This window comes from Phaenicophaeus curvirostris, chromosome 2 (assembly GCF_032191515.1).
Source record: "Phaenicophaeus curvirostris isolate KB17595 chromosome 2, BPBGC_Pcur_1.0, whole genome shotgun sequence".
NCBI lineage: Eukaryota > Metazoa > Chordata > Aves > Cuculiformes > Cuculidae > Phaenicophaeus > Phaenicophaeus curvirostris.
The window spans coordinates 104264509-104281730 of NC_091393.1; the positions used below are offsets into that span (position 1 = coordinate 104264509).

At 44.3% G+C, this 17222-nt stretch overlaps 1 protein-coding gene across 2 annotated transcripts in view; it reads right to left on the reverse strand.

The window, feature by feature from the left end:
* Positions 1–17222, reverse strand: part of SPTBN1 (spectrin beta, non-erythrocytic 1) — a 140049-nt gene that overhangs the window by 46176 nt on the left and 76651 nt on the right. For both annotated transcript variants that reach the window (XM_069850261.1, XM_069850262.1), the window contains 4 exons: positions 9441–9592; positions 3070–3243; positions 1430–1521; positions 212–292 (listed from right to left, as the gene is read on the reverse strand). In XM_069850261.1, the coding sequence (XP_069706362.1) occupies positions 212–292; positions 1430–1521; positions 3070–3243; positions 9441–9592 (499 nt within the window). The remainder of the gene's footprint in view (positions 1–211; positions 293–1429; positions 1522–3069; positions 3244–9440; positions 9593–17222) is intronic.

The following is a 17222-nucleotide window of genomic DNA, read 5'->3' on the forward strand; positions in this document are numbered from 1 at the left end:
ATGTGAGAAGCTGTTGCCCAGATGAGCTCACAGTGACTGCAAGAGCTGTAAAGCTCTAAAGCAAGGCAAGTTGCTGTAAAACTCCCAGCAATTCTTCAACTTCCTCCTCTCCACAGGTTTTAAAACCAAGCTGCAAAGTAACTGCAAAACCCAGCGCACACTGCAACAGTCCAAGCTTTCAAAATCCAACAAGGCATTTACCCACACCTACCTGTGCTTATGTATTAGGGCATTGAAAGCCATCCCGTCCCTCCAGCTTGTTGTGAAGTTGTGAATGTTGACATTGGGGTAACTGGTAGAACAAAAAACCAAAGAGAGTGCAATCAATATAGTGTCCCTGCTGCAGCTCTGCACACTGTCACTAAAAGCTGCTTGCTGGAGCAACACATTTATTGTAAACCTAAGGGTGGGATATTAACATCCCATGGACAATCATTGTGACTGTTTTCTAATCAGAGACTGACACTGGAGGCTACGTGCATCCCATTTACTCTTATAAATCCCTCAGAATTGGTATGCATTCCAGAGAAAGGCTCTAAGTGAACTCTGAAGTAATCACTTGAAGATACACTTCTATAACTTGCTGCCCAGCCTGCAGCCTGTAAGGTTTTAAATCCCTATGGGTCTGACGTTCGCTCCTGACTTAGCTGCTGGCAAATAACTGTTCTCAGGTAATCAAGATACCAAGTCCAGGAGAAGAGCAGGAACAGCAGGAGGAACAGCATGGAGTAAAATCTCTTCTGATGGCTGCAGGTGCCACGGGAACAGTAATGCATTAGGTTTTCCTTGAAATTGTCTGCTGTGCCAGGGCATCTTCAAGGACTGACCCTAGCCACTGTCTGACTTTCAAGGAAAGCACAGATGGCAGCCAACTTTGAGCCCCATGGGTTCAAAATTAATGTTTGGTGCTGTCTGGTACATGCAAGTCTCCAAAAATTTCAGGCTGTTCACAAACCACTTTCCTAAGAGTTCTTGGACGGAGAAGATGAAGTACCACTAGAACAATGCTGAAGCGCCCCAAGACATCACAAGGACATCCAGGTTTCATGGGGGAAACATGCTGAACCTCTACAGATGGATACTTAATTATGCAAGGAGGTTACTGACAAAGAAAGACATCTTGAAACTATTTCCATATCTATGGAAAGAGTGAGAGAGTGGTGGCAAATATCTGAAACATTATTATTTCTTCAGAGTAGGATGAAAAAGAGTCAGCATATTGCTATCTATTTATGGATTATGAGATTGGTATGTTTATCACACAGAATTAATATAATAAATTCAGAATTTTCTCACTTGTAAACATCAATTCGCTTCTCTTGGTTGAATCCACTTAAGGAGAGATACGTGTTTGCCCATTTAAAATTATTTCAATGAAAACTCAAAATGCTGTAAGAGTTTTAGTGATAATCACTTAATCCACACTCACCCAGCTGTCTTCATCTGGCACCACAAAAGCAAAGCATCTTTAGCAGATTTCTTCTCCTTGTTGTCCTCAGTTTCAACACTGATATCTTGGATCTAAAATTAACATAGAAGTTTTAAATACTTCGCTGAGGAAACACATTTTGCCTTTTTTGAAAAGATGAAAGAAATTAGAATATAAGTAACAAAGGAAATCTATGATGAGAGGCACGGTGGAAGCGGGTGAATGCTTTTCTTCATTTAAGAGCATTCATCTCAAAGAAAGCTTCACTTGCTGCTATTTCAATGCAGGATTACTCTTTGTTTAGTCCATTGACAAAACAGCTTAAACTTCACCAGAAAACATTATTTCCAGTTATCAAGGCACACCCTGCCCTATACAGCATTGTTGTTTTGCTCCGAAACGAGTCTCCTGCAGGACACTGAGCACATCCAGGAGCTGATGGGGTTTAGCAGATAGGGATCCTCATGAGGAGATCCACAGGAAAAAGTGAACCAGGAGTTTCACAGGAGCAAACACATTAAGGAAAAAGTGTTTGCCCTTAAGAGCATCACAACTATATAATCTGGATTCTAGGCTGTTACCCAGAGGAAAAAGAAAATTAAAAAAGAGGTAGGGGAAAAAGGAAATAACTTTTTACTTCATGTAGGACAAATTATCCCATTTAATGGATCTAGTTCACTGTTTTTTACAAGAGAGTATTGTAGCTTCAGTGAAGTTCCACTGCTGTCAATGAAAGCTAGGCAGACACTTGCTTAGAATCACAGAATGGTCTGGGTTGGAATAGACCTTAAAGATCATCCAGTTCCAACCTTCTGCCATGGCCAGGGACACCTTCCACTGGATCTGGTTGCTCAAAGCCCCATCCAATCTGGCCTTGGACACCTCCAGGTATGGGGCACCCGTGACTTCTGAGGGCAACCTGTGCCAGAGCCTCACCTCCCTTACAGAAAAAAGTTTCTTCCTAAGATCTCATCTGAATCTCCTCTCTTTCAGCTGAAGACCCTTAGTAAAACACTGAGCAACAAGAAATTAAGGCAATGTTAAATTTACTAAATATTTATTACTATGTCATTTATTATGAATTATATACTTATTATATGAATTTACTATTCTTTCTGCAGAAGACCCTTCCAGCCTCTTTTAACCAAGGGCAAAGACCAGTGTGCAACTTGATGGAAAAATGTAAATCTCAGCTTTAGCTGGGACACTAAAACAATTCCTGTGGGCACCTGTAATCTGCTTCAGTGCAAAATCAGACAGGTTAACAATTATCACCACAGAAGTGAAGAGCAGCTGAGGGCAGCATTTTCTCGCAGCATTTTCTCCCAGGTCTACGAGAGTGTACAGGCCTGTGACCGAAGCTTCATATTTATTATTATTTTAAAAATAAAACCGTATGACTCTCTACACAGAAAACTCCCATGGCTGCCACTGATCAGCACTACTGATTGGCAGCATCATGAAAATCAGTTTATCCTCTCCCCTTAACCCTGGAGCACGTTCCAGCCAGATGCTCAGCACTTCTCACTCCCATCATCTCGGAGGGCCTGGGAGCACTCCACTCTTAAAAAGCACAGCAATGAGTATTACAAACAATGATGGAAAACTCAAAATTGTGTATATCTACAGGTGAGCTTTACCTGGAATCTCAGGATAATAGTCCAAATAAGGCCAAGTGTCAGCCGGTGATTCCCATCCACAATATCATGAGATCCCATATTTTCTAGGTGCACTCTTTGCTCTTTCAGGAACTGAAGGGCCTTATCAACGTTCTCCAGGCAATGGATGCGCATCCTTCCCTTGGTTGGTTTAGGCTAGAAGATAAAGGTGAATAAAAAAAACATGTATTACTGTAGTACTTGTGAACTCTTCAGTCCAGGCAGGTAAGTCACCACATTGCCCTCCCCTAGCCAGCAACAACATATGCATTTGTTCTTCACATTCCATGGACAAAACTGCTCTTTGCATCTTACAGCGCATTTACACAAGGATAATGGTGGCACATATCAAACCCATGGTGGAGATGCCAATGTCCTAGACCTGAGCCACACCACACATTTGGTGCTAGTTTTTAAGTATTTTGTCTGGTTATTTCCTTCTTTTTTTTTTTGTCTAGTGTTTTCATCCAGTAGCTGAAAGATAAATTATTTTGTTAAGGTCACGCCACACTGGTTACGTTTTCCCAAGATGCTTTTTTCCTCCAGTACATGTTCTTCCACACTTAACAAGAAGATTCTGCAAAGGTGAAGATATGGAACAAACATATTACTGACATACACTATGGCCTCAAGCTCCGCCAGGGGAGGTTTAGGCTGGACATTAGGAAAAAATTCTTCACAGAAAAGGTCATTGGGCACTGGAACAGGCTGCCCAGGGAGGTGGTTGAGTCCCCTTCCCTGGAGGTGTTTAAGGCACGGGTGGATGAGGTGCTAAGGGGAATGGTTCAGTGTTTGATAGGAATGGTTGGACTCGATGATCCGGTGGGTCTCTTCCAACCTGGTTATTCTATGATTCTGTGATTCTACTACCAATCGAGGGAATTGGTAACGAATGCTCCAAAGAGTACCTGTAAATTCAGATATGCACTGCCCAAAAAGGCAGCTCAGGCTCGGACCATAAGCTACTCAATAAAACTCCTTAAGAAAGAAATGTCATTGCTTTATTTTTGGTCAAGTGAAGTAGGATAAATAGTATGAAAATAACAGAAGAGATTAATGCCAAACGATTTCTTCATAGGAAAAGAAAGTAAAAACAATAACAAAGAAATAAGTAAGAATTTCATGAAGGCCCAGTGCAAATGGAAAAAAGTTGTGAATATATTAACAACAGGCTGAAGTCTACTGTAAAACTGAATAAAACTAAAGCAACTTTGTACTGCAGGTAAAGATTACAGCTGAATCCATGTTCAGTGCTCACTGAGATGTCACCCAAAGGTACTTGGGCAAACTACTAATGGACATAATTTCCTTGTTTTCTGCAGTGAAAGTAACCGACTGGCCACAGAAAGAGCTCAGGCAAAATCCTTGCCTCAGACAGCATTCAAGGGGAAGAGTTTCAGCCTGAACCTTATAACAGTCCCTAGCAACAGCAGCCTGTATAACTGTGTGCCATAACGATGAAACGCGTGCTAGAAAGATGCCCTTCAGGACACACAAACCCCTGAGGTCACTAGTTTCACTTCAGCTTTCAGCCAGCACAGTTCTCCTCCAGAGGCCGGGTAACAATGAAGAGAAAGTCAACCCACAACTCTCAGCAACAGCAAAAACTTCCATGAATCTGCCTCTGTTTTTGGGCATAAAAGCCCCTCCAAGGAGGCACAAATTGCATCTACATCCTATGCACCTGCCATACAGCCTAAATGCTGCCACCATAGGGTGAAGAGCCATAAAGCAAGTGGGAGCAAGAGTGAGGTTACACGGTTGGCTGAATCCTACTGCAGATCCCTCACTATCAACAGGGACAGTCTGGGATCCATCCTTTTGCTGGCACCACCAGTCACCCTGCAGCGTGGTAAACTGGGCCACAGGTTTAATGTAATCTTGCAAAATAGAGGTAGGCAGGCTGTTCCCAGGATGGGAGAGGGAGTGCCCGACTGTGGGGGAAGGTGGAGGCAAGGCTGCGCCTGGGAGCCGCCCGGTCCGACTCTCCCTCCAGCCCATTGCCACACCTGAGACAAGGTGTGCTCACTTTTATGATGATGTTCCCAAAACACAGGAATGATTGGAGCTGTTCCTAAGCAGCAATGACAAACCTGCACACCAGACTCTGCCCCCTCTGTCTTAATGCAGCCCTTCTCAGTTATTACACCTAAGCAGTAGCTGCACTGCCTCTGATGCCACAATTTACTGAGCAGAAAATGGTTTTAAAAGCTCTTTTTCTGCTCTCAGAAGCTCCAGCACCAAGGTGACAGAGCTGAAACCATTCATGACACACGTTCTATTTAGTTCCCACGTTGTACAGCGACATGCTGTCCAGCTAGGAATGTGGGAAATGCAGCCTTAAAGGTTATAGGCAGTATTTTTTATCCCACAAACACGATGACCATACCTGAAGCAGCAAAACATGCACAGTAAACCTCAACAGGGCACTGCTCCTTGTACAGAAGGAGAAGGCTTGACACAATTTTTCAAGCACTCTGGCATTAGGTGCATTTTCAGGCTCAGAAATTCCATTTTGGAACTGTAGCACCTTATTAGCAGTGCCATCTATGGCAGTTCCCATTATTCATGGTCCAAGAAGGCACTTCCATTTTCTCCACAGATGAGAACAACAGCATGACCTGGCCAAATAAACTGCTCGGCACGTCAAGAAGACAGAAGGTTTGATTTCTCTGTCCCTCTCCACCAGCAGGCCACACAGGTTAACCTACCCTTCTGTAACAGAAAGAGGAAGAGGTTTCTGAGTCTGGTTTGTACAAGGTGTGGCTGCGTTTGCCACACTCTCCTGCACAGCCTCAAGCTGAGACCTAAGACCTAGCTTTCACCTTCAGTGGGCTAACAAAGATCCAGAAGTTAACCAGAGGGAAAGAAAGCACTCTGAATGCATCATTTATTGTATTTACCTGAACTCAGAGTCTTCTTAAGTATATTATCAGGAAAACTTCTTTAGAGTAAATATCCTCCCTTTTCCAACAGAAAGCATCACAGAACTTACTGCAGAGACAAACATTTGAGCATCCAGAAACGGTAAGGGATTTGCTACTTCTTTATATAGTTATGGAAGAAACTGAGCTAAATGCTTAATTTTATGCTGAAAACAATTCTCAACTTTATTTTTCTGTTTGGGAGAAGCCGGTCAACAGCGTGTGCAAACAAAATTACAACTATCTCTTCATACCGGCTGGATTCTTTTCTGCTTTGCTCAGTGAGACTATTGCATGCCATCACTTTCCAAGTACTGTTCTATACACACAGCCTTACACAGTAAGGTCCGGACTAAACATGAGGATTAGCAATCAAATTGAGCAAATACAGGGAGATGCTGATGTTGCCCTCATTGGACTCTCTCATTTTAGAGGTTCTCCAATACACCTTCAAGGGCTTTTGAGTTTTCATTATGAAATTCGTAACAGCTTTTGAAAAATGCAGGATCTGTGCAAATGTGGCTGGAAGTCTTACAGAAGGCTAAGAGCAGCCTTGCTTCCCTTATTGGCCTCCTAGATCCCAGACCGCTCCACTGGCAAATGGCTCCTGCTCCAGAATCTGAATCCTAGTTTCAAAAGTGACAAAACAATTCCTGTTTGTTCTACTGTATCAGTAAGCAATATTAATTAATTAATTGTTAAGCAATATTAAATAATCATGTAGGCTAATTTCCACATTTGTTTATTGGTTTCTCACCATTTGATGTTTCTTGTCTTGATTTTTAAGCTTTCTGCATAAGATACTGTCTTCACCTTTCTGCTTGGGCAATATGGAGACGCAAGAACCTAACCAATTCCAGTTACAATAAATTCCAAAAGTCTGGAGAACATCAACAAGTGGATGCTATGTACCAATCCTCCTGGAATATTTTTGGTGTGTGTAATTGTGTTGAGGTTTAGTGCATTGCGTTATCTGCATTCTTATTTGTAGAGGAAGGTGTGGTGGAATGTTCTGTGCAAACAGAGACTGCTGTCCTCTGTCCTGAGATAACGAAGCTACACGAAGAATTTGTGGTGGTGCAGGCAGCTGCCAACAAGATACGCAAATGATGATGCAAGCACAGATCCAGCAGTATTACCAGGAGGCTCCTGCACCCTCCCAACCTGAGCAGCTGCGTAAGCTGTGTTTGCATTTTTCAAAACCTTGAGTGAAAAATGTAAATGAATCACACAGCAAGAGTCACGCGACTGGTCCAGGCTCCACCACTGCTATTTGACACTGAAAGGCAAATCTTGGCAGGCAGATATGAAGATTTAAACAGAAGTGTCATGGCCGTTGTCTGAATCCTCAAACAATGGAGCACACTGGTCTCAGTTATTCCTGTATGAGTAACATCTGCTACCTGCAGTGAACACATCAAACCTGACACCTTACTGAAGTATACGATTTCACATAGAGAGAAAGACGTTTTGAGCAAAACATAGTTGACAAACATTGGGATCAGTTACTTCTATCCACACAGGGTACTTCTATGCATGTCAGAGCTTCTTTACCTTCACAGATGCCTTTGGAAATCTCCCTCTCCTGCTGCACTGTACAGACACTACACTGTGGGCCATATGTTCAATTCATTACCCAGTCTTAAGCCGCGGAGCTTCCATTAATAGGAGTGCTTGATGACAGGGGATTACACAGTTGTAACCTCATGTAGCCTTAGGTCTTAGCTAAAGACCCGTATTTCTTTGAAAAGATTGCTTTAAATTAGGTAGTTAAGAGCATAGCCATCATTTAAGGAACTGAAGGAAAAACTGATACCCAGCTGTTTCCTGACACTCAGCTTTCCTATCACGCAGTACTATTTTTCACTACAGGGTTTTTCTTACTTTTGCTGGTATCAGGGGCATTCTCTCCTCATACCCCAAGAAAGAATTTGCCCCATTTATTTAAATTAATTTTAGATATCGCCCTAATGGAAGAAAATCCGAATCTCATCTATCCTAGTAAAATCAAGTTTACCCAGGAACATTCCTGAGTATTGGGGTGCAATTAACACCAAGCTAAAACTGCTGCAACGCTTCCCAGTGTGGACTTACCCCTCTCCGACCAACTGTCCTCCACAACCCCTCAGCATGCTCCAGGGAATCACAGTATCATAGAATAGCTTGGGTTGGAAGGGACCTTAAAGTCCATCCAGTTCCAACCCCACTGTGATGGGCAGGGGATCAGGCTCCTCTAAGCCTCACCCAGCCTGGCCTTGAACACCTCCAGGGATGGGGCAGCCACAACTTGCCTGGGGAACCTGTGCCAGTGTCTTGCCACTCTCATAGTGAAGAAATTCTTCTTTATGTCTAGTCTAAATCTGCCCCTCTTCAGTTTATCCCCATTGCCTCTCGTCCTATCACTAAAAGCCTTTGTAAAAAGCCTCCCACCAGCTTTCCTGTAGCCCCTTCAGGTACTGGAAGGCTGCTGTAAGATCTCCTCGGAGCCTTCTCTTCTCCAAGATGAACAACCACAACTGTCTCAGCCTGTCTTCGTATGGGAGGCGCTCCAGCCCTCAGATCATCCTTGTAGCCCTCCTCTGGAGCCGTTCCAACAGTTCCATATCCTTCTTATGTTGAGGATTCCAGAACTGGACACAATACTCCAGATGAGGCCTCACGAGAGAGGAACAGAGGGGCAGAATCACCTCCCTCGCCCTGCTGGCCACGCTTCTTTTGACGCAGCCCAGGACATGGCTGGCCTTCTGGGCTGCGAGCGCACGTTGCCGGCTCATGTCAAGCATCTCATCAACCAGTACCCCCAAGTCCTTCTCTGCAGGGCAGCGCTCAACTACATCATCCCCCATCCTGTACTGAAATTGGGGATTGCCCCAATTCAGATGTAGAACTTTGCATTTGGCCTTGTTGAAGTTCATGAGGTTCACACAGGCCCACTTCTCCAGCCTGTCAGATCCCTGGAGAAGTGATGTTCCAGGCCTCGGGGCAGCAGGCAGTCTGCACACAGCCACCTGCATCCTGTGGCTGCGTTTACTAGCACAGAAAAGGGCAGGCCATGGTGCCCAGGAATGTTCCTCAGCACAACTAATTCACCGTTACTGAGATGGTCTAAGGAGCTGGAGAACATTCAGTGCTCTGCATCTGTCAGATTGAGGAGCAGGGAGGACACTGCTGGAAGCACTCAGCATCTTACCAGCAAGAAACCTTTGAAGAAGATTTCCTTTGATTCCTACTGAAACCAACAGGACGATATTTTAATGGTGTCTGGATCCAACTGAAGCAATAGACTTTTCTACTTTAATACATAAAAAGACAATTGCAGTGCTGAATCCTCAGTACTGTTTTACTGCAGTTCAGTCAAGCCAAGAATTCACCAAAAACCCACCCAAAACCAAACCAAAACATCCCGAATGAATATAATTAAACACTTACAAGTCTCTCTCCTGAAAGAACTTCCAGGAGTTTGATGAGCATCCTTCCATCACGCAGGTCAGTGTACAAATCTGTGATTCTGCATGACACGCGTGCCAGGTGGGAATTGACCCACTTTGTGAAAGTCTTCTTCTGAACTGCCTCACGTTCATCTGTTAGGAAAACAGTACAAGGTTACTCAAAATAAGTCACAGTTCAGGTACCTGCATGGAAATCTGATGTTCAAACATGTCTAATATTAAATTGAAGGTATGGCTTGTCTTCCTAGAGAATGATTGAAGAAATTGAGACTTTTCAGTGAAAATCCACCTTTCTTCCTATTTCATGAGATTTTCTAATTCCAATGGGGATTTTACTGAGTCGCTATGGAATAAATCTGAAGTACAGAGGGCAGCAGAAGAAGTAGATAAGAAGCTTTCTCAAGGTGTAAAGAGGTCTGTTGAAGAGCTACAATGTAAAAGCCACTTTGGAGTCACCAAACTGTCCAGTAAATCGATCGAACGTTATGCGCCACCACTGGAAGAGGGCCAGTTCTGCTCTCAAATAGATACACAAATCCACAACAGACCTCCTGAGATGCCAGAAGTCACTTTGGATTAAGATAGGTATGAAAAAGAGCAGAGACCAAAGCTTCCCATTTCATCTGTTCCTTTCTCATTACAATATTTATTTGCAGATCCAACATTTGCAACTGTTCTTACACAATGTCAAGGCAAAGTTTTCGATAACTGCATGTTTGAAGTACACTCACATTTATTTAAAACCATAGAAGAACAGCTTCCTTCCACCTTTCCTTTCCAGAATCTTTCACAACTGTTTATACATTAAAACATTTGCTACAAGAGCTCCCTTAATGCACAGGCTCACTACAGTCCCCGCTCATTCAGAAGCTCCTAAACAGCCAAGCCAAGACCACTCAGATAGAAAATCTCATACAACTTTGTGGTTAAATTCTTCTACCAAGGGCTTTCAATGAAGCCCTTCCTTGTTAGCAAGAAGTCATTTCACTGAGCTGGGAACCACTACTGACCAAACTTGTCAAAACACAGGTGCTCAGACTTGGGCTCCAAAGTCCATAATCAGCGATATGAATGAAAGTGATCTGCTTTTCCAAAGAGTGGAGCATCTAAGCCTCCCACTGGTCTCTATAAATTTGCTGGCATGTTCAGAAACAGGACATGAAGGCTGGTAAATGATAAACCAAAACGTTAAAATATCCAGCTCTGAAAATTCTGAGTACATTGTCTGAAACACAGAAAAACTTTCATGACAGTGCTGATCAAGACAGTTTATATCTGGGTACCCAGACGTTCAGTGGATGCTGTCCTTCACAAGGAAGGATGTGCCCCCTCCCTGGCAGCACAGCGTGGTGTGGGCGCGATCCCAAGACATTCAGAACCAGTTACAGCCTCCACACCCACTGGACCTTGGGGACAGCAAAAAAAATGATGTTGGTGACAAGGAATGACAAAGACGCTGAGGGTGAAGAGATACGAAAGTTGGGAAGTAAGTAAAAGAGAAAAAAAGACTGCAACGAAAGAAATCATATAGCAGAATGGTGGTCAGGAGGAGGAATCATACAGGGAATGGGAGAGCAGACCAGCACTTCAGTGGCAGTTTGCCCAATTACAAAAACTCCACCCTAAGATTTCAGTTCCTCCCACGTATTTCTGAACTTATTCTCGCTATCCAACCATGTGGTAAGACGTGACCAAAGCTGATGCACTGAAACTGTCACATCTGTGTCAGCTTTTACCTACCTATAAGGCATGTAATGAAAAAAGAAGGAGGCTTAGGAAGATGTAAAAGGTGGTTTCTGTGATAAAACAGCAATATGCTTTCAATGAATTGACAGTTTGCATTACTCTTGTTTCGTCCTCACTCTGTACAAAGCAGAGGATTGCTAAGACACAGTGAGCACACAGGAAATTAGCAATAGCTGCAGCTCGCTTTCCAGTGCACTGGGAGGAGCCAACTGCAATTTCTCAAAAGCAGCAAAGCATGCCCCCCAAACTGCCCAAACCTCTGCCACACACACACCCCCCAACGCTGCGTGATACACATGCCTGTTACTGCTAGAATGTGAGAGCACCAGCAGCACGGGGCTCCAGTGCACACGTTAATAAGCACCATGCGACCAGGAGAATGGTCAGTTTGTTGGAAAGCCCAAACCTTTTCGCAGCAAGGCAGTACTAGGAAAATAAATCTTGCCTTTGCTGTCTAACACTGCAGCATCTCCTAACCACATTGCAATTAATACCAGTGGTGTAACGGCATGGCTTGTTCAATCTTGGATCAAAGAAGAAAAAAACCAACGCATCTGACTACTGGAAATAGTTGTCCATCCAAGGACTGCCTTAAATATAGTGTCTACTCACCTTAAATCTGTATTTCATGAACTATTCATAGCAAGTCCCTGGGAATGCTGTATCTGCGTTATCTGCTTGTCTAATAAACCACGCTTTTAGTTTTAGTATTTTTTTTAAATGAGTCATAGAAGAAAAATCTTGCAATAGTTGGTGCTTTCTAAACTGAACTCCAACTGAAATTACCACATATCCCTTCATCAGCTTGAATAAGCCTCAAAACCGCTCAGCAAGTTTATTTGATCACCGTAGTCTCTACCAGAAGCACAACATACAGAGTTCCCTGTGGTTACACTCATTCTGAAGAGAAATATGGAGGTACAGGATCCTAAAACCTGAGCTGGATATAGAAAATAGTATGTAAAAAGAAAAAAGCTATCAAACACCATCATGAAGCCATCCATTAAAAACATCTTTGGTCAAAAGGTATGGTTCTCAACAATCCTCCCAATTTGGGATCACTATGGAAGTAATGGGTGGGAAAAGAACATCCATGTAGTTTTAAGTAAAAGAAGATTTAGGGTGAGAGCCTAATCTTGAACAGATTAAGAAATGACATGGGAAATGCAGTGACATGCCAAGCCAGGTTGTGAAAACTTTCGTATTGTATTAACTGACACCAGCTTAGGATCTTCTGTTGCTGAAAGCAAGTCAAAGCCAGTCAACAGGTCAGCCAGCTTCACGCAGCCCTTTCAGGAGGGAGAAGATGGGTTCCTCCTGTGGATGATGCTGACTCAGCCCAAGGTTCAGTCTCCCAAAAGTCTTCCCCACACCTAGCATGATTGGTGGCCCTAAAAGAGGACATGAAAGTGCATCCTACAGGCAGTGGGGATTCAGGAGAAAAGCCCTGAGAAAGTTCCAGTGACTCCTTTTTTTCTGTATTGTCTTAGCACCTTTAAGTGCACCTTGAATACTGTGTTCAGTTTGAGGCCCCTCAGTACAGGAAAGACATTGAGCTGCTAGAGTGTGTTCAGAGGAGGTCAATGAAGCTGGTGAAGGGTCTGGAGAACAAGTGTTACGATGAGGGGCTGAGAGAACTGAGGTTGTTTAGCCTGAAGAGGAGGCTGAGAGGAGACATTATCGGTCTCTACGGTTCCTGAAAGGAGGTTGTAATAAGGTGGGTGTTAGTCTTTTCTCCCAAGTTACAAGTGATAGGATGAGAGGAAATGGCCTCAAGTTGTGCCAGGGAAGATTTAGATCAGATATGAGGAAAATTTTCTTTGCCAAGAGTGGTGAAGCACTGAACAGGCTGCCCAGGGAAGTGGTGGAGTCTTCTCCCCTGGAGATATTAAAAAAAACATGTAGACATGGCACATTGGGACAAAGTTTAGCAGGCACAGGGGGGTTGGACTGACAGTTGGACTTGATCTTAGAGGCCTATTCCAACCTTAATGATTCTACGAAATTACTAGTGACGAAGAGGATGGGAACATAGCCTACAGCCTTCTCTGTCCAGCCAGGGGCCCTCTGTGTTTGGTGGATGATGCTTGGTGCCGTCATTACACATGCTTTCTTTAGCCTAGTTCAAGAGCAGTGGTGGCCTCTCCCCTTCTGCCTTCCCGTTTTCTCTGCCTTGCTCTCTGTGGTCCTTGATTTCCTGTTTACGGTGAGAGGCTGAAAAGCTCGGTTGGTTTTTAAGGCTCCTCACCCCCGCACACGCCCCACATTTGCTCTCATCTTTGCTCCTCTCACCTGATCCCCACCCATCCTCTGCAATGCCATCCTCCTCCCTGCTCACGCTGCCAGATAAAAATAGTGTGAAAATCTCTACCGAGACCACAGCAGTGATGGTTTCAGTGCTAAATTCAAATGCTCAGCCTCCTGTCAGCTCTTCGCATGCACCTGGGCAACTACACTAATGAGGACTTTAACAGCTTTTTGTTTTCTGCCCATGTCTCCTCCTTTCCTCTGATTCACAGCAAGAACAGACACAGACAGAGACAACGCTGGCTGCCCGCGTGCAGCCTCCAGCCCCGTGGGAAAACCCTGTGGCACCGCGCAAGACCCAGGCCCCCACCTGTTCACTGCCAGCTTTGAGGACAACTGGCAACTTTATCTCAGAAAAATGCCACCAGAGAGAGACAGCAGCTCTTTCAGGCTTCTAATGGGTCGGTCACCCAGGAAGGCCACTCTTTATCCAGTGCTTGGCACAGACAGAGCGCAGCTCTAGTTCGCCACTATTAGCGATACAAACACCAGAAGGGAGAAGGCGCAACAGTTCTCGTCCCCACTTCGCTTAACTCCTCTTGTGCTCCCACAACGTGGGAAAGCAAAACAAGCCCGTTTTGAAAGTTGTGTGACTGGGGCTGGTCATGTTAAAACCTCTTGTGATTATTTCTACATGGTGTTTCACAATGACTGCAGGTTTTTGCAACACTTTTATCAACCCTTTCACACTGATAAACTGTATTTTTCTGCTCTGGGGTTTCAGGTTAAAACACAGAGAGAATAAAACACAGTGAATTTTGGTTCTATGTTTCAGAGAAAGAAGCTTACACACAGAAAAGCACTACTTAACAGCTCTAAATTCAGCTAAGCACAGAACACCACTATAATTCTTTAACGTGCAGTACTGTCGTAAAATCCTACACATTAAGGTCAAGATGCATCCCTGAGTGTTGACATCAACGACTTAGCATGGGCGATGGGCCCTGTAACTCTACTTATGTACCTCGTGATCGTTTTGACAAATGTCCTTCATACTTTCAAAAACAGTTTGAGATTTTGAAGATTAATTAAAACTAGAGGATATGGGTGGAGCTCCAAATGTCCTACAGCTTGTGAAAACATTTGTTTCCCAAGGGTAAAGAGAAATGCGCAACATGCAAAACATGCACAGCAGGAAAAAGGAAGCCGCGCTAAGAGCAGTATTGATAATAGAGAATCCCACTTATCTTGAAGCAACACTGGGAAGGAAATTTCCTTTATGCGGAAACCCCCACGACAATACTAGTAGCACACAGCAGCTTGCAAACCCCAGCTCTGTGATCGTGATAAGTCAAGGACTGACTTTGTTTAGGAATCTAGTAAATAAACTGGAGTTTGTACACTGAAATTCACATAAACAAGGGCTGGACAGGATCACAAACAGGTATCCAGCCCCTTCCCACTCCAGGAGAGTAATTTCTTCCTCTACTAATTGGATGAGAAAAAAAGCTTAACAGAAATGTAGTTAGCTGTCTGAAACAGCAGAGCCAGGAGTGCCAGTCACTGAACTCCCAGTGCAGGACAGCGGGAGGTGGGTCATGTACAGCATCCTCCCTCTGTCACACGCTCAACTCCACTGAGTGAACTCAATAGTGCTGTGCCAGAATAATGGAGAGTTTGTCTTAATAACTGCCCTGGAAAATGCTCGGCTGCAGGAGCCGGCAGAGAGGAACACGGGCCCCCATGACCCCTTTGCTACTCCCACATGCCAGAAAGTGTTATCAGCCCTGGTCCCTTTGCATGACTACAGCAATGACTGCTGCTGTGGCAAAGGTTACCTGTGTGGCTGCTTGTGTTTTAAACACCTTGAAGTCGATCTGCTCCTTCCCATACTGGTCAAACCACATTTTCAACAAACTGACCTTGAATCCATTTCAAACTGCATGGCAAATATGTTTGGCACACACTGATGCCAGCCCAGCACAGGTAAAATGACTTTCAGTCTGCAACAGCTCCCGCCAGCCCCTGGACTGCAACGGCCTCTGCACCAACCAGATAAACAGCAAAGGAGCTGAAATGCTACTGAAGAGAGAAATTGGAGCACAAAAGGAAAGCTGAAAGGAGCACCAAGTGTCTAGAACTGCCGCTGGGTGCTTGGTGCATGTGCAGTCACCCTGGGGCAGCCCACCCATCAGAGGCACCGAAAATCCTCCCTGCTGAGCCCAGCCAGCAGGCAGCTTGCTCTGTGCTTTATCAATGTTTGTGGATCCTTGTAATACCCCGAGCAAGACAAATTAAAGATGAGTTTTAATCCCTAACTCCAAACGCTCTGTCTCCTGCAGGTTTACATCTTCTTTGATTTCCATGCTGGAAGTAATATTTCCAGCTTAAAATTACTGGTTTTTCACTATAGCAACACACACAGCCAATGCGCACCCTACATGAAGCACTGCTAAACACCCTGATCAGCTGAGTGTTGCTCCAGGGGCACCACTTTTGCTGATATCCAATACCCACAGCTTCCCACAATTCCCCAGATCATAACCTAGGTTAACCATCCAAAAAGAAAACTGAGCTTCCTTTCACAGGACAACATGCCCATTACTGTCGGTTTTCAGGGCACGAGACATCATCTTGTGTTCTTGTACATATAAGGACATGGAATTAAATAGCCACTAATATTCACAGTTTCACAAATTCCAGCCACACCTGGAAGTTATACAACTGAGAAAGATGCTTGGGAGAACAACAGATCATATACTGGGACCAGAATGTGAGGATCAAGCCAGATTTTATCAGGAAACAACAGGAATGCAAACACGGTGATAACCTTCACCATTTGTTACAGTAACTGATGGATAAACCAACACGAAATAATTCTAATACAGGTCTAACCTCTGTTGTCTCAGGCAGGCCTGGGCACAGGCTTGTGCAAAATAACTCCACTGTACCCAGCCCAGAGGTCGGTATGCTGTTCCCTCAGTGGAACTGACAGGACCAACAGCTCCTTTGGTCACCACTCCAGCAGCACTTTGAGAAAAGAACAATGCTGGTGGCTCCTGGTCCTTAAATCTCCTGTCCAAGCCAAGGGCTGCATGCTCAAAGGAAGGCTGAGGACTACCAGCAGCCCTGGCCTGTGATCCGTGCTGGGGAAGGAGGCCAGGCTGGGGTTTGTGTGCTTCTGACAGCCTTGCAGGCCATGCTGGGCTAAGTCCCTCGGCTGGGACACTGTGGGACAGCCCGCCTCCACAACATAAATCGGTCAACTGATGTATCACTAAATATAACCCAAAAGGGAAAAAAGCACTTCTGTATCTGTACCAGATCAGCTGAGGAGAGAAACATCTGCTTAACAAACACTGACAAAATGATGGCCTTTTCACATGGTCCACACACAAGCCATAGGATTACAGGAGGCAACAGGGCGTCCAGAGACAATGATGTGGAAGCATGCGTAGCACAGGGTCTAAATTAAGATAACTTGGATCACTCAACAGCAAAGAAAATGATGGAAGAAGGAAGGTTCACTCACTGAGAAGGAGGACTACCAGGTGCATATCGAGAAAAGTAAATAAAAGAAGTTTCCCTTAACATTCAAATGTCCTATGACCATCTCCTCTTTAGTAGTAAGGCAATAAAACTAAACAGTGGATGCTGCTTTTTTTCCAGCCGCAGGTAACGGAATAGGATTGAACACAGGTTGATGAAAAAGGAAAAAAAGGAGATAAATGTAGAAAACACAACTCCATGACACGTGTGCAAAGGCAAG